Source organism: Mirounga leonina, unplaced genomic scaffold (genome assembly GCF_011800145.1).
Source record: "Mirounga leonina isolate KUSES-001 unplaced genomic scaffold, KU_Mleo_1.0 Mir_53, whole genome shotgun sequence".
In the NCBI taxonomy this organism is placed as follows: domain Eukaryota; kingdom Metazoa; phylum Chordata; class Mammalia; order Carnivora; family Phocidae; genus Mirounga; species Mirounga leonina.
The window spans coordinates 2,365,947-2,383,492 of NW_023270807.1; the positions used below are offsets into that span (position 1 = coordinate 2,365,947).

The window sequence follows — 17,546 nt, forward strand, 5'->3', positions numbered from 1 at the left end:
CCCCACTGAGCATGAAGCTTGACGCGGGGCTTGATCTCATGACCCATGAGATCATGCCTGAGCCAAAACCAAGAGTGGGCCGCTTAACCGACACCAGACACCCCAGTTCAGGTCAATTTTGATTGATTTATTTTTCTCATTATGAATAATATTTTGCATGCCTGATAATCTTTGTTTACATTCCAGACATTGTGAATTTTACCATGTTGGGTGCTGGATATTTTGATATTTCTATAAATATTCTTGCTCTGTGTTATGGGAGCCAGTTAAATTGCTTGGAAATAGCCTGATCCTTTTAGTCTTGCTTTTAAGAGCTATTAGGTAGGACCAGAGCAGTGCTTAGTGCAGGGCTAATTACTCCCTACTATTGATGCTCCACAATGCTCCATGAATGATACAGTTTTCCAGTCTGGCTGGGGGAACAGACTCTGTTCTTCTGTTCCCAGCTCTGTGTGAACACCTAGCATTATTGTCTAATCCTCCCAGATGGTTCTTTCCCCAGCCTGGGGTAGTTTCCTCCCACTCACAGGTCTATCATGCTGAACACCTGAGGGAGACCCTCTCCGATTTCCAGATTTCTGTACAGCTTTCTCCTCTTCAGTGCTCCGTCCCGCAAATTCTGGCCACCTTGTTCTCCCCAGAGTTTTAGCTCTGGCCCCAGACAGAGAATTCTCAACTCAGAGTATTTGCTGAGCTCCTCCTGGATTCTCTCCCCAAGCTACAGCCTGGAAACCCTCATAAGACAGTAAGCTTGGGCAATCATAGGGCTTACTTTGTTTTCGTATCTCTCAGTAACTGTCCTTTATTGCCTGATATGGTTTGAACACCATTGTTTCATACATTTTGTCTGGTTGGTTGATTGTTTCAGGAAGGAGAATAAATCCAGTCTCTGTTGCCAGTCTTGTTCTGGAAGCAAAAATCCTTCTTTTTTATCCTTTGTTACAACTAAAACAGCGCGGGGCACATGGTTGGTTCATTCATTGACAGCTTCTTAAATTAATTCATTTTTGTCAGTAGTGATATTCAAGGAAAAGTTTGTTTAGAAATTCAGTTGTTGGTGATTGGGTAAATTTTTTTTAATGTTCAATAATAAATTCTTGTAATTCTTATTCAGGTGACCAAATTCACTTATGAATTCAAATTCTTGTAATTCTTACTCAGAAGACCAAATTCACTTATGAAATTGCATGAAGGTAGATTAAAAATTCTTTGGAAACAAACTATATACATAGCAATGTTTTTGAAATGCTTGCTTCCTGTGGACCTGCTTTTATTTCTTTATTTTAAGATAATTTCCTAACTTACAGAAAATGACAAACATGAGATCAACACATTTATAGCAGAATCCATGTTTATTGTCACTACCAGTGTCTCCCCTGAATGCCTGGGACACAGTAAATAATACATATTCAAAGAATGATTGAACGAATAGAACACTTTTGGGGCAGAACACTTTTTACCTCACCAACCAATATGATTTTATTTCAGTAACATCTCTATCAAATATATCCATCCTCCCTTTTTATAAATCAAAGCTCTATTTATAATAGATCCATGCCTCTTCTGGTTCTCTTCACAATAAGCTCTGTTGCCCTTGCTTTGTAACATTGTTTTGCCAGATGAAGTTAACACAAATCAATATTTCTTTCTCTATAAGAAAGGCCAACATTTTGATTTGGAAATCTTAATTGAAGAGGTTTGGCTTGCAGTCTTGAAAGCATCAGAGTTGCATAATGCTTTGACTTCTAGCTTAATTCTTGTGGATTCTTGGGGCTCTAGCCCCTTGCCTGGAGCTCTCCCCCCATCTGTCATGCCTTTTTGTGGTCCAGCCAAATCTTGCACATCTTTCAAGCCCAGCTTAAGCCTTCCTTCCTCTGTGAAGCCTTCTCCTGACACAGCAATCTCGCCCTCTGCCTGTTCCTTAGAACTGAATTCTTTTCCATTCACTTGGTACCTCATCAACCATACTCCTTGTCATACCTTTTGTGTTTACGTGGGAACATCCGTCTCAACCAGCTCGTGACCACCTTCAGGACCAGAGACCCACATGTGCCTAGCACAGGAATAATACTAGCAACAACCAATGCATACTGAATACTTACTATGTGCCTGTGGTTGTTCTAAGACCTCCTTAGGAATGACTTCAGTTAATCCTTACTTCACTCTAAAGGAATGGTGCTATCGTGACCTGCCTTCCAGACCAGGAGGCTGAGGCCCAGAGAGTCAGGTCACTTCCCCGGGGTGGCCAGCAGAGCAAGGATTCAAATCAAGCATTCTGAGAGCCTGAGCCCTCAGCCCTGCACTGTGCCATGGCACCGGGGGGTGGGGGGTGAGGGGGGTGTAGTAGTAACTCAGTACATCTCTGTTGAATGAAGGCAAAAATGCAGGTCTGGCCTCTGCAGGAGGGAAAGATCTGGAGAAGCTCTCTTCTGTGACTCTTGCAGCCTCACAGTTTCCCATCACCACTCCATGGTGTTGTTTTAGGAGCAAGATCCTGTGTGGTCCAGGAGGAAAAGGAGAGGATAGAAGTGAGGTGCCTACACCCCTCTCCCGCCTTCCTCCCTTGCAGGCTGGGCAAAGAGCAAGTTGGGACAATTCTTCTTCCTGCCACCCCGTAGCTCTCAGAGTCAGCTGGCAATCTTGCACAGGGAGAAGCAGAAAAGAGGGGGGGAGGTAGGTAGCGCCATCCTCAGGCTCCCTGGTTTCTGGGGCCTGAGCCTCCCAAGGCTCAGTCAATCGGATGTGCCTTTAGCTTGCCGGAATTCGGCCGGATTTACAGAGATAAGATCACTCTGACCCTTAATTCCCCAATGTAATTTATGGGCTTGCCTCCTTGGGCTGCAACACGTCTGGCTCTACGGAATCTCATCATTATTTATGTAAACACAGCATCCCGCCTTTGTGGATTATAATTGGACTTGAACAGCAAGAAGTAGGGACTTACACCCTTGGGACCGTGCTGAAACCCTTCTTTTGAAAACTCTCACCTGAGTCTTTGAAATCTTCCCTGTGGCTCATGGATAGCTTTAACCAGACCAAAAACAATTTTTTTTCCCCTTCCTCCTTCAGCAGGCCTGGGCAAATGTATCCCCAAACATCACCAGGTTTTGTAGGGTCCTCTCGGCAAATGGGGTAAAGATACGCCAACCATCTTGGGTGGACCCAGACTGAGAGGACAGGAGCCCTAGGGTGGAGGCCTCCACAGATCTCCTCATTGTCTGTTGGAACATGAATTTTATACCCCCACTAAGAATAAACAGGATTAGGAATTTAGTGCTGTTTGGAAAAGAGGAGAGGTGGCTGGTTGAAAGAGAAAGGTCTTTGCTTTTTATTCATGCTGCGAGTTCCCCAGGAACCTTCGCTGTACATACACACTCGAGAGCCAGGAGGATTAGGGGAAAGAAAATGAGCTGATTGAACCAGATGGTTCAGGAAGCACTCCCAGGAGGCCACTGGGGTGGATGAATCTGCATCTTTAAATAACATTAATTTCTGAAAGGCCCAAATTGTTTCCTAAATTACTGCACTGACCTCTTAGCTTTCATCTATTTTTACGGCAACTCTCCTGGTGGAAGGTACGAGCCAGCTTTGGAGAAATTCCTCATCTTCGGGGCTGCTGGTAAGGAATCCGTTTCCTAAAAGAAAAAAAAAATCTTTAAGAAATCAAGGTGCTTTGGAAAACGGATTTCAGCAGAGACAACCCGCCGCGCCCCCCCCCCCCACGCCCCAGCCAGGTGATCTGAACAAACCATCGAGTTCTACTTGCCAGCTGGGCCACTCATTTCCTCGGGAGCCAGGGGCAAACCAATTAACCTCAGTATCCCCATCTGTAAAATGGGGTTAATAATGCTTACCTGCTGCAAGAGTGCTGTGAGCCTTTAATTGGGTAATGGCTGTGGAGCCCTTTGATGTAGTAAATTTTATTAACTTCCAAGGGATTCCCCGAGGCTAGAAAAAGCAGTTAAAACCCAAGAAAGAAGAAAGGCATTGAAACGCAAAGCTCGGCTAAGCTTTCACCTCCAGCTCTAATTTCAGAAGTGCGGACGACGGGAGTCCGCCGCTCCAGGGGGACTGGAAAGCTAGGGCCAGGACTGGGGCCATTTGAATGGCATTTGGGAAGGGAGAGGCTGCAAACTGTCTCAGAAGGAGCTCAGCTTTCCGATCGTGGAGGCTGAAGGTAAACAAATAGCCTTGCGTGATCAAACCGAGATCCTTCTTTGTCCCCCCTAAGGTGCTTTTCCGAGAGCAAGTCGCCAGTAAGGGAATTATAATGGTGTTAATCCAAGGTCCTTGGAACTGAATTTAGAAACCCCCAGCTTCTGGCTTCCTGCTTCCCAACAATTAAATAAAGAGAGAACTCAAGGTCTGGCCTCTAGCCAGGGTTCCTGAGCAGAGAAGAGGTGGGGATCAGCATCAGCCATGGGTCAGAGAACTGGGGCTTTTGCGAGCTCCATCACTCGTGGTGAGCAGCACCGGCTTAGGTTGCTGGGCCAGCGCTGTGCCTCAGTCTCCCACTTTGTAAAAATGATTTTAATCAGACATCTTTGCCTTAAGGGCCCGAGTAATTAAGATTTGGCTTGTGAAGTGCACTAACATTATAAAGCACGTTCAAAGTGTTAGCTGTTCTAATTCAGGACAAACCCCTGCTTTCCTTTAGTAACTTTTAAAAATCGCGGTTCTTGGATCATTGTACTCCAAGTCAACTCATTCAGCACAAGGAAGGCCTTCTTCCTCTCTAACTTCTGATCGCCCCCAACACATATTCAGTGCTCACTGATCAGTCAACACAACTGGGCATCGGTTACAACTCGTCCTGGTCTGCCTGGGGCTGTCCCAGGTTTAGCACTAAAAATCTGTGTACCAGGAACCCCCACTTTAACCCTGGCAAGACTGGGATAACTGGTGAACCCACTGGGTCCTCGGGCTGGTGAGACTGTCATTACCAGTTCCTGACAAGCAATTATGGACCCAACATGAACATATCCGGGAAAAAGAGGCATCCTGGTGTTACAGAGGAGCACTGAACAGGGAGTCCTACAACCCAGCTCTCGCTTCTGGTTCTCCCACTATCTACTGACCTCAGATCAGACCTGTGGCTTCAGTTTCCCCAGCTGTAAAAGGAGGGGGTATGATGTGACCCCTTTTCACCTTTTTCTCCAGGGAAAAAGGCCACAGGAATTTGCCCAACCCCCCGGGGGGTATGCTATGTGGTTTTCAACAAAAAGGGCCAGTGGTGGGAACATGCTGGAGACCCTGGTCTCTGCTTGTGGGGTTCAGCCCCTAGTGCCCACAGAGTCCTGTAGCACCCTTTCTCCGTGAGCAGCGAACACACGGCTGGCAACGTGGCCGTTCCGAACAGCCAAGTGATGTACAAAGCAATCTACAGAGTTCTGTAGGCCACTGTCCTTCCTAAAGAGAGCATAAGTGTATCCCTGAGATTCAAAACTTGTCTTTTCCAAGTCTGTGTTAGATTCAAGTTTGGCAAAATGGAGCGCTGAGTCCAAAAATTAAAACAATTTAAAAGACCTGCACTGTGTCCCTCTTCACAATTTACTAACCTATACTGGTTTTGTTTTTCTGTTTTTTGGTTTTTTTGGTGTGGTTTTCTGTAATTGTGTTTTATTGTACAATACAAAGGTAAAGAAAAATATCTGCTGCTAAAAGAATTAAAACCACATTAATTATACATATGTTTTGTCTTTGCTGCCCAGATTCTCCAGCCCAACCCCTGCTTGCGTTTCTCCTTTGTTTGAGCCAGGTAGACGGGGGAGATCATCACAATTGGATTGTTTTGGCGGGGCCACTTACTTTTGGGGGGCTGATCCTTTTAGAGTCGCCCTTGATAGGAGCTTAAGTTAACAAAAGCAGTCTTCTCATGACAGATCAGAACCTGGCCGTTATAGCATTTAAAAAAAAAAAAAAAAGAAGAAGGAAAAATCACATTGAGAAGCACTGGGAAACAATGATTGAATCAAAGCCACCCTCCGCAGCCTCCCCCCACTCCTGCCCCATCTGAAAACAGCCCTGTTTCAATTTCACCGCTGAGCTCAGCCTGCCTGCTCCAGACGTCCAGACCTCGCACTCTATAAATCGTCTCTGCCCTTGCCCCAGAGTTGCTGACTATATGTATTTTTGGGCCCAGCATTAATTCCCTCATCCTTGGCTGGTGACATTAAGATTTGTAACTGATAGAATGTGTTTTTAATGTATTTCCTGCAGGTTACTATTAAAGAAATCTAATTCTTCTGAACTTGCAAAAGGTTCTGCTTCCATTTATATAAAAGGGGCGGGGGGGTGGTATTACGGGAAGAATTCCCCTGCAGCCTCCAGATGGACCGGGTGGCCAGAGGGGCCTGCAGCTCTGAATCTCCGCTGAGTTCTGCCTCTCTCTCTTCCTCCTCCTGCCTGCGCCTTACTTTACCTAGGTATGAAATGAGGATAAATATTTGTCTACGAGATGAGGGTGTTGTAAGGATTAATTGGTTGGTGCTTCGGGAAGTGTTTGAAGATGAAAGAGGCTCTCTGCAGATGCTAAGTAAACTCATACCGTGTCTGGTTTTAATGAGCCAGGTGAAGCCAATGGGGATGGCTGGAGATTAACTGTGCCTAGTCCAGAGCCTGCCTGCATGGGCAGCAGGAAAACTGGGTGGTGCTCCCCGCTGGCTCCCTGGCTCCTGACATATTGGTCTCTATAAATATACATGAAGGAACCAAATTGGGATTTAACCCCGACCCTCATATCACAGAGGGCAGGGCGTCAGACTCCCCGAAGCATGCTTCCTGCCCATCATTCTAGCTCATGGCCTGGGCAAGTCACTTGGCCCCTTGGCCTTTCCAGATCTCAGTTCCTTGTTTGTTGATGGGGATAGTCAGGGTCCCCATCTCCTAGGGTTACAAGAAGGATTTCTCATAGACATGGTCAGGAGCAACTGCACGCTTGCTAAATGTCAGAGAGGCTCTAGGCACTTTACACTCACAAACTCACCGAACTCTCACACCGGTCCAAGGGAAGACTGTTGTTATCAACCCCATTCTGCAAGTGACAGAACGGAGGCATGAGGGGTTACTTGGTGGCTTACGCAAAGTTCAAGTTCTTTTCTTTGCATCCCTCCCCCTCCCTCCTTGAGGCCCAAGTTCTCGAGCACAAGCAAGACCATTGCTCATGAAGGGCAATACTGTGTGTTATACTTAGAACGACATGCACATCCCCAGTGCACAGCAAGCAGGTTGTCTGGGGGCTTCTCAGACTTGGCCTGATTTTTCCCAGCCAGCAGAGAGATACCCCAGGTCGGGGCTGGGCAGCGCATGATCCAGGACAGGCCCTGGGAAGGTATGAGCCAGGAGGCAAGGGACCAGGGCAACTGACAGGGGCTCTGCGAGCTATGGGAGGATGCCAGGTGTGTGCACCCAGCCAACCTGCAGGCTATGGTCAAGTGTAAGTCTGGGCCTGCTCAGAGTGATCACATCTGGGACCCAGGATACTTCATCAGAAGTATTCACGCCAGGGGCGCCTGCATGGCTCAGTCGGTTGAACATCTGCCTTCGGCTCAGGTCATGATCCCAGGGTCCTGGGATGGAGCCCTGCATCCGCATCAGCTCCCTGCTCAGAGGGGAGTCTGCTTCTCCCGCTCCCGCTCCCCCTGCCTGTGCTCGCTCTCTCTGTCAAATAAATAAATAAAATCTTCAAAAAAAAAAGTATTCACGCCAGATCCTGGTACCTCAAAGGCCATCAGAGTTATGAGGTATTAGCGCTGAAATATGCATAGGAACCCCTGGAATTGTGCCAGGGTGAAAGAGGGGGAGATCTTGGGAGGTGGGGGTTGTACAGCTGCTGTTTTGGGCAATCAACAAGCCCAGGGGGCAGAATGAGGCAGAGTGGCCCATGCTGTGCTTTGACTCCATGTCAGGAGCCAGAGGGGAAACGGAAGCCCATGGAGGCATGACCTCACACCCCCAGGCTGTGACATCGCAGGCCAGGTCCTGACAGAGTAAAGGCTGGGGAAGCCGCTGGCTAGAACAGAGGTATCTTCGGCAACTGCTGGTGGTGATGGAAAGGTGGAAATGGAATTTTGTTTAAATAGGATGCTATTTTGAAAAGTCTAATGTGAAAGTCCCTATTTAAAAAAGAGTTGACTCTACATTGAAATTGGTTGGTGTTTCCACACCCACATGTTGACTAAGGCCTTGGAAAACAAACTTCCTGGTAGATCCTGATTCAAATCACTCGGGAGTGAATGCTTCAAGGTACAATCCCTGAGCTGTGAGCAGAGGGGCCTAGCCAAGAAAAACCCTGTGTCTGTGTTTATGAAAAGGCAAACAGATCCCAAAGGGAGGCCCAAATCCTAGCTGGCTTTGAGCACAGGCCCTCCAGGGAAGAACATAGGGATTTGAAGCAGGTCTGAGCACAGCTTCTCTGGGACCCCTGTTGGCCCCCTTTCTCTGTGTTTCTGAGAAGGGCAACGTGGAGCCTCCTCCATTAGCACCCACTAAATGCTGGGCCATTCGCTGCATCTTCAGCACGAAGCCGTATGAAATATGTGCATATTAATGCCTCAATGTCCCTTTTCTCAATGCAGAAATAGGGTAAGCAGAGTGACCGATGTCCCAGTTTGCCCCAAATAGTCTCAGCGCATGCTGTTGTCCCAGCATAATTAATGATCGCTTTCCCCTCCGTTCTCAAAAGTGCCCCCGTTTGGATGATAAATTATATAGAGACATCCTAGGTTAAGCGAATTGCCCAAATTCGCCCAGCCGGTGAGTGGCAGAGTTGGGATTCGAACCTGTGTTTCGTTTTGTTCAAAAAGCAGACCGTGTGGGAGTTCCTCCTCATTCACAATAACAAAGACAGTCAGGGGTGTTAACTGCAGAGCTCAGGAGAAGCCCTTTGGGAGCTGCATGCCTGTTCTCCCTGACCCCCAACCTAGAGCCTCCTGGAACCTGTCTCATGTGTCTCTGTGCAGGAAGAAGCACCCCAGTGGCGTCAAGCTCAGCAGACGAAACACACACCCTCACCAACAACCCACTCTGGTATGTTTGTTTTGTTTGCTGGGTGTGTTCCTCCCAGTTCCTCCACGATAAAAATGCAAGAACTGGCTTCCCCATTTGGACCACCAGCCCAGCTTCTGGGCCCCAGCCTCCAAGCCAGGACCACGTTAGCTCACCCCACTGAGAGGCCCTCTTTCCCTCAGAAGGCTGCCCTGGGGCCTGCCCTCAGGCTTCTTTCCATGGCTTCGGAGACACACGGGCTTGCCGGTCATCCCAAATTCCTGTGAAACAGCTGTGTGTCAGGATTGCAGAAATGATCCAATCCAAGCTCATTTTTACCAGTGAAGAAACTGAGGTCCCAAGAAGTCAAGTGACTGGCCCAAAGTCATAGAGCCAAAAGCGAAGCCAGAAGACCAGGTCTCCTGACCCCGAGGCCAGGGTTCTTTCAAGCTCGGTTGGTCCTCAGGGTGGCCTCGGGCTGTCCAGTGTGTGAGATACCTCTAGTCACCCCCAGAGAAGTCGTCTGTGTGATGAAGCTTGTTAGATGCCTGAGACCAAGATGTGTCTGCCTGACCCAGTGCCCCAGACCTTGAATCCCAATCTCAGGGTTAGCGGCAGGGTCATTTGCTTAACCACCCACTGAATCCACTTGCCTGCCCCCCAGCCAGGTGGTTATATACGAACACCCCCAAAGTCAAAGAAATCACCACTCCTGAGGGGGCCTTCAGACAACCAGCTTCTAGAAATGTCTTCCTTGTACTGAGTGGACAATGGTTTCCTTTCACTCTTTAGCCTTGGTTTCCCCCCCGCAAAGATCCAGTGCAGGGCAAACGTGACCCCGCTTCTCCTACACACCCTGAAAACCACTGCTCTTTCAATTATCCTTCACGTGCTGTTTCAGTGGTAGGAGAGGTGCCGAGACCCGAAGTTGAAGCTCATCTCTGCCCTTTGCTGTGTGGCTTGGGACAAGTCACTGAGCCTCTCTGAACTTCAGCTGGCTCATGGGAAATATGGGGAGAGCATGAGAGTGTTTTCTTCGATGGAGATTATCAGGATATGATGACATTACCCACGTAACAACCAGCTAGGTCCAGTGTCTGGTACAGGAAGCATTTATGAACAGTGACATTAATATTCTCACTTTTCTTCAACTTCAGACTATATTTCTCTAAATGCAGCACCGAAGCTTTTGTTTCTTGGGAAGCCACATCACACAGGCAACTTTTCTCACCAGCCACAACCCCTGTCCCTTTGCCCCACACAGAGCTGCTAATACGGTCCCCCCACGAGCGGCGACTCTCACAGACGTGCTTTGTTCTCTCCCTCCCAGGGAGGCCGGCAGCATCGCAGCTTGGACTTCATCCTCCTAGAGGCTGTCTGTATGTCTTGTGGCCCATCGGGACCATCCTTCAGGATCTGAGATGTGCAGAGTGGGGGAGACGAGAACCACGTGAAAACCACAAAGGCTCAAGCCCGTGAGGCTGCAGCCGGCCTCCGCTGGCCTTTTCCCCCTGCGGGTCCCTAAAAGCCTGCCCGGCTGCCCAATGACGTGACCCCTTTAAGCCCGACCGGCCGTGTGGACCTTCGGCCCACAATTGTCTGCAGAGGAGCCCTTGTGGCCCTTTTGAAGTTAGCGGAGTGAAGTGTGATCTTAGTGAGCCGGAACAGGTCCCGATAAAGCGGCCTCCTCGGCCAGGGGGCCTCCCCTCCGCAAAGCCATTAACATGGGAAGCCCAGCTGGGGCTGAGCTTTCCTGGCTGGGGCCTCTGGCCCTTCCGCTGGCCTTTGATCACCGGACAGTAGGAAACTTACGACTCAAAGGGATAACTCCCTCCGGCCCCCTTGGTTTACAGATGAGGAAACGGAGACCCAGAGAGCGGCAGCGACTTGCCTGAGGTCACACAGCTGGCGAGGGGCAGACCCCGTGCTGGGAGCCCTTGTCCACACTGACCAGGCCCTCCTCAGGCAGTACAAAATGGTGTGTGCTCAGCGAGAAAAAGAAGAGAGGACCCCGAGGACCCCGAGGACACGGTGACTATGGAAGATTCGGTGCCTTTCCCTGGAAAGCGCTGGCGGACCCCCGGTGCCTGCACACAGGCCAGGCCTGCGGGAGGAGGCAGGGAGAGCCGCACAGGTCTGACGAACACCTGCAGCCTTCTCGAACACAGAGCTGCTGGTCCCCTGGGGACCAGCAGGAGCGCGGCCGGGCTGGTGTGTCGCCGGCCTCTCCAAGGCCTCACAACGCGGGCGGGCGCTTCCGCCGCAAAGGCCTTCAAGGTGACTTGGATGATGAATAGGGCCAGGCCAGACTCCATCTCCTGGCGGTTGTGAGGATTAAATATGGGCTTAGAATAGTGCCTGACAGGTACTCCAGGGCTGGCCGCTGTCATCACCAATGCCGTCACCATTCCCAGGACATCCGTCGTTCTCCTCCACCCTCAGGGCTCATTTAGCCAGCCAGGCCACGTCCCCGCCTTCCCCCGCCTGGGGAGAAAGGAAGGCTATTCTGGCTAAGGATGGACTTGTAGCTGGGCTCCTCGCCCAACTTCCAAACCCACCAGTCAGAGGGCCCCAGGAACACACCACAGGATCTCTGGACTGACAGGGGGCCCCCCACAGCGGGTGAGAGGTCCGGCTGCAGTGTGCGGAGGGGTCAGCCTGTCTGTCCTCTGGCTCTCTGAGCTTCCAGAGCCCCTGAGGGAGGGAATTCTCCTGTTCTAGATGTAACCCCCTTCCTGGTCTCTGGGGACGCTTCTCAGGAGTGGGGGCTGGGAAAGGGCTCCCCCAGCCCCGAATGCCTGCAGATCCCCCCAGAACAAGATATCGGGGTAATTCCCACCATCTGAGCGAGTTGGGGCAAGGGGGCAGGGGGACCTGGTCTTTCTTTTCAGCCTCGGAATCTTGGTGTGTGGCTTTCTGGCAGCAGATTGATGTTCCTAGTGATGTCTTGCTCAGGCTGCTGTGAGAAGTAGTTGGCATTCGTAGGGATTGATGGGATGGAGAGAGCCAGAGCCTGCTGGGGGCCTCAGGGAACCGTTCTCCAGAGTGTCCACAGTTTACCGTTCTGTATGTTCTAGATCTGACTTCTTCTTAGCCTCTTCGGAGAGTCTTAGCTCTTTGAGGACCAAACCCAGGACACTTCCTCCCTGTGAAACTCCTCACAGCGACTAGCAACTGATCTTCACTGTGGTCACACAAAGGGATGAATGAATGGTGAGCTGGTTCTCCCACTTGGCAGCATCCCAGCATCCCTCTCTCTCTGCCCCGACTCCATCCTAGAGTAAGTACCGTGTTTTAACATCACATTGATCAGCGAAGAGACAGAGACAAAGACAGAGTCCCACCCCCAAAGAGATCCCTCCCGTAGGCACTACATGGCACACAGGGCGGGGGGTGCCCTCCCAGAGTGGTACAGATGTGGACAGAGCACAGGGGAGAGGGACATGCTCTGGCTAAAAAGGGTAGAGTTAGGGAAGGCTTCCCAGAGTAGGAGATGGGCTCTGAGCCAGTAAATGTAGAGGGTAGGGATATGGAAGGGTGTTAAAGGCATCCCACCCCAACGGGGCTGCCTGAGCAAAGGCACAGAGGCAGGAAGGCACAGGGAAGCCTGGGGACCACTGAGAGATGAGCAGGGCTGGATGTGGGGCAAAGACAGTGTTGGGGTGGAGACAGGAGCAGGGCTCCATGTGACAGGTTATCCTGAGGGCAGTGACATCCTCAGTGGCGCCTAATGTCTGCACGGTCCCTCCATCAAAGGAGCAGTAGGGTCTTTCAAGCCTAGGACCAAAACCTGGCTCTATGTTTTGCTGGCTGTGAGATGTGGACAAGTCCCTGGCCCTCCCTGAGCTCTGATCTCCGTTTCTGGAAACACAAGAGATCAGAGTCTCTCGCCAGTAGAGTTCCGCAAACAATTAAATAAATAAAAGGCTGCTCATGTTGACCCTTCTGAGTATTCAGGTCACATGCCACGGGCCGGCCTTCATTCTGTGGTCTCACCTAGCTGCAAGGGAGGCCAGGAGATACGGGCTCTCACTCAGCTATTCTCAACCTGACCAGATTTTGCCCCCACCCCTGGGCGACACCTGGCAAGGTCCGGAGACATTTTTGGTCACTTCTGGGTGGGTGGTGGTGGGGAGAGGCCAGGGGCGCTGCCAAATGTCTTACCAAGCACAGGACAGCCCCCAACAAGAAAGAATTCCCCAGCCTAATACGGCTAATAGCACTGAGGTCAAGAAACCCTCCCTGGACTGGGCAGCCAGTGCTTGGGGGTCCTATTACAAAATGAAGGTGGGGAGCAGCAACATGGGGGGCAAACAACAACATTGCTATGGTTACAGACACCGAGGGTCACATGTTTGAGGAGGATTAACTGATACCTTTTCCCAGGGTATCTCTCTCCAGCAGGGATCAAAGAGTTAAGTCAATGGGCTTCGAGGACTATCAAGAATGAGCCCACAAGACAGGGAGGATTTGTGGCTGGGCAGTCCTGAAATCTCAGCCCCTGGGTGGCCCACCCAGAACCGTGCCACCAGGGAGGCCGGAACCCACAAGCCTCCCAGGGAGACGGGGCCCCACAGGTGAGGTTCGCCACCTCACCCTGCGGCATTTCCCCCTCCTGACGGTTTTCCACGACATAACCTGGGATCTTGTGAAACCTACTTTGGATTGGTTCTGTTTTCCAAGGACGCAAAAACTGAGCTGAGCTCAAAGGAGGGTGAGAAATGAGGGGCTTTCATTTCCAGGAAAGACGGCACAGTAGAACTTTCTGGGTCATTCACATGACAGCACCGAGTCACCTGCCTTAAATTGCGACATGAGAAAGTGGCCGAGAGAGGAGTACAGATTTGGGTATATTCTAAGGAACTATCCCACTATTTCACTGTACTCTCTCTGAATCAGGGGTTTATTGGGCATTTACAATATTCCAGAAACTGTCCTTCACACCCCACAGATGCTACCTCCTTTAATCTCTCCAGAGATTAATTTGCCTGAGGCCACAAGCTAGTAAAATGCAGAGGGACAAGCTTTGACCTTGGGAATGTCTGGCCCTATAGCTCACGCTCTTTCCACACCACCTCTAGCTGCACGACGGCCAAATAGGGATCTGACCTATTGTCAAGGGGCTGCACTTCCAAGGAGGAGGGCCACCCCATCTCCGTCACTTGCTCCGCCGTCTCACCCACAAACAAACCTCAGTCTGGGGATAAACATTGCCAAGAATGGCGTCATCCACTCTCTGGTTTCTAGCTGGGGAAAACAGGAGGCCAGAGTGGTCAAGTGGCTTGTTCAAAGCCACACAGCGAGTCAGCCAGTGACTCAAAAGCCCTGCCTCGCGTGGCTTTAACGAATAAACAAACAGCGATGGGGGCCACAGCCCCAGCCACCCTGCAGATTTTGCCAGGAAAGCTGAGCTGTTGATCTGGGGAAGAGGTCCAGCAGGGAAGAGACTCCAGGTTTTCATAGCTGTGGGACTCCTGGGGGCTGTGCAGAGGAAACCAGCAGGGGAAGAAAGGTTGTTTTTGCCGGCAGGCCCGAAGGAAGCAGCAGTGACTCAAAGATACCCATGCTCCAAATCCATTGAGCAGAAAGGCCCCATTTTTAGATAGATGCTCTTTCGAGCCTTAACCACACCCAATGCCACAAGCCAGCATTTGTCAACAGGAAGCCCATCCCAGGGATGCGTCTTCTGTTCCCTAGCTCTGGTTGCCCCGGGGCGGGGGGTCCTGCTGGGGGTTGGTGGGAACCAGAAGCAAGGGGCTGGGCCACCAGACCGAAGGAGCCAAGCCCAGGGATGACCTTCAGGCCTCTAAGGAAGGCAGCTGTGTCCAGCAGCCAGGACCTCAGAGTTTCCCAGGCCAGGTCCACCACGAAGGGCCTGAAATAGCTCTGAGGTTCTATGTCCACGGGGCAGGGAGGCCAGAGGCAGGGACTGCGGGCAGTGGGAAGGAGCACAGCACGGCTTTGTTGGGGCCGCAAGGAGCTCCGTGCCCACCAGGCTGTAGCACCTGCCAGCAACAGAGCGGGGTAGAGATGCCGGCTCACGGCTGGGCTTAGCCGAAGGAGAAAGCCATTTGTTAGGCTATGAAAGTTGATGCAGCGAACCTGAAACTTATCACTGGGAAAACATTCAGACAATCCAAATGGAGGGACATTCTGCAAGAGAACAGCCTGCGCCCAAAATGTGATGTCATAGGGGTATTATTCATAATAGCCAAGAAGTGGACACAACACCAGTGTCCATCAACAGATGAACAGATAAACAGGACGTGGCATATCCCTGTCGTGAGATATGAAGCCACACAAAGGAATGAAGAACCGACACGTGCTACGACATGGATGAATCTTGAAAACGTGATGCTCGGTGAAAGAAGCCAGCCACAAAAGGCCACCTACTGCTGTAGGGTTCAGTTTCTGTGAAATGTCCAGAATAGGCAAGTCCATGGAGACAGAAAATAGATTAGCAGTTGCAATGGACTGGGGAGATAGGGTATGAGCGACTGCTAATAGGTCCAGGGCTCCTGGTGGGGTGATGGAAAGTTCTGGAATTAGGTAGTGGTGCGAGTTGCACAACTTTGTGCACATAGTAAAAAACCACTGAAGTGTACACTTAAAAGGGTGAATTTTATGGTCTGTGAATTATATCTCAATAAAAAATGGCTTTAAAACATGGTAACTAAATGCAGTGTGTGGTCCTTGATCGGACTCAATATTGGGGGAAAAAACAGTTACAAAGGACATTATTGAGATAGGGACAGGTGAAGATAAGCATTGTATTAGATGCTAGTCTTGTATCAATGTCAAATTGAGTTGACATTGTCTTGAGTTGATGACGGTGCTGGGGTTCTTTGTCTCTACCCGTTCTCAGTAGACATGGCAGAAATGTTTAGAGTGAAGTATGATGTCTGCAACATATTCTCAAATGGTTCAGCATTTACAAAAATGACAAGGTTCAATAATTTGCCCAAGGTTGCATAAAAAGAGACCAAGTTAAGAAATCAGATATCAGGGGCACCTGGGTGGCTCAGATGGTTAAGCATCTGCCTTTGGCTCAGGTCATGATCCCAGGGTTCTGGGATCGAGCCCCACATCGGGCTCCTGGCTCAGCAGGGAGCCTGCTTCTCCTTATCTCTCTGCTCTCACCCTGCTCATGCTCTCTCTCTCTCTGTATCTCTGTGTCTCAAATGAATAAATAAAAAAATCTTTAAAAAAAAAAGAAATCAGATATCAGGGGCTCCTGGGTGACTCAGTCGTTAAGCGTCTGCCTTCGGCTCAGGTCATGATCCCAGGGTCCTGGGATCGAGCCCCACATCGGGCTCCCTGCTCTGCAGGGAGCCTGCTTCTCCCTCTCCCACTCCTCCTGCTTGTGTTCCCTCTCTCTCTATGTCTCTCTCTGTCAAATAAATAAATAAAATCTTTAAAAAAAAAAAAAAGAAAGAAAGAAAAGAAATCAGATATCATTAGGATGCCTGGGTGGCTCAGTCGTTAAGCGTCTGCCTTTGGCTCAGGTCCTGATACCAGGGTCCTGGGATCAAGCCCTGCATTGGGCTCCCTGCTCCACGGGAGGCCTGCTTCTCCTTCTCCCACTCCCCCTGCTTGTGTTCCCTCTCTCGCTGTGTCTCTTTGTCAAATAAATAAATAAAATCTTAAAAAAAAGAAATCTGGTATCATCTAGTGCAGTGGGTGAAGAGCAATGGGCTCTCCAGCCAGACTGCCTGGGCAAACATGCATCCCTGCCCCTTAGAGGCTCTGTGACCTTGGGCAAGTGACTTAACCTCTCTGTGCCTCATTCTCCTTATTTTAAAAGTAGGAATAATGAGCTCGGTCTCTTCCGGTCGCGGGCAGCCGGGGCACAGAGGGCGGTCGCGGCGGGCGCGGCGGGCAGCGGCGGGCGGCAGCGGCAGAATGCTGGCTACCAGAGTGTTTAGCCTAATTGGCAAGCGAGCAGTTTCCCCCTCAGTGTGTGTACGAGCACATGGAAGTGTCGTGAAGAGTGAAGACCATGCTCTCCCGAGTTACGTTGACCGGCGTGACTATCCCCTGCCTGATGTGGCCCACGTCAAGAACCTCTCTGCTAGCCAGAAGGCCTTGAAAGAGAAGGAGAAGGCTCCCTGGAGCAGTCTCTCCATTGATGAAAAAGTTGAATTATACCGCATGAAGTTCAACGAGAGCTTTGCTGAAATGAACAGGAGCACGAATGAATGGAAGACAGTTGTGGGCACCGCCATGTTCTTCCTCGGCTTCACTGCTCTCATTCTGATTTGGGAGAAGCACTATGTGTACGGCCCCGTCCCGCACACCTTTGAAGAGGACTGGGTGGCCAAGCAGACCAAGAGGATGCTCGACATGAAGGTCAGCCCGATTCAGGGCTTCTCAGCCAAGTGGGACTACGACAAGAACGAGTGGAAGAAATAGAGGAGCGCACCACTCACCCATCTGAGCCTCACCTTGCTCTGCCAGATCCACACAGCTCAGCATCTTCACTGGAAACCGTTACGTTGCGTCACCAGTGCTAATAAACGAGCAGCTTACGTGAAAAAAAAAAAAAGTAGGAATAATGAGGG

At 50.3% G+C, this 17,546-nt stretch overlaps 2 protein-coding genes across 7 annotated transcripts in view; one reads left to right on the plus strand and one right to left on the minus strand.

Annotated features, from left to right (window-relative positions):
- TCP11 (t-complex 11) overlaps positions 1-17,546 on the minus strand; it is a 57,955-nt gene extending 40,409 nt beyond the window's left edge. For 2 of the 6 annotated variants that reach the window (XM_034991629.1, XM_034991624.1), the window contains exons 1-3: positions 17,430-17,546; positions 5,809-5,890; positions 3,532-3,635 (exon numbers count right to left, since the gene is read on the minus strand). Coding sequence is in view for 4 of the 6 variants with exons in the window: in XM_034991624.1 (XP_034847515.1) it covers positions 3,532-3,545 (14 nt within the window). In the remaining 2 variants the exon portion in view is untranslated. Of the gene's footprint in view, positions 1-1,333; positions 2,495-3,531; positions 3,636-3,854; positions 5,225-5,808; positions 5,891-6,985; positions 7,034-17,429 lie in introns of those variants that run through there. The other 4 variants (XM_034991625.1, XR_004676710.1, XM_034991626.1 and 1 more) reach the window with 4 other exon arrangements.
- On the plus strand, positions 16,805-17,519 carry LOC118001502. Its single transcript, XM_034991631.1, has one exon. The coding sequence runs from the start codon at positions 16,888-16,890 to the stop codon at positions 17,395-17,397; it is 510 nt and encodes a 169-aa protein (XP_034847522.1). The 5' UTR covers positions 16,805-16,887; the 3' UTR covers positions 17,398-17,519.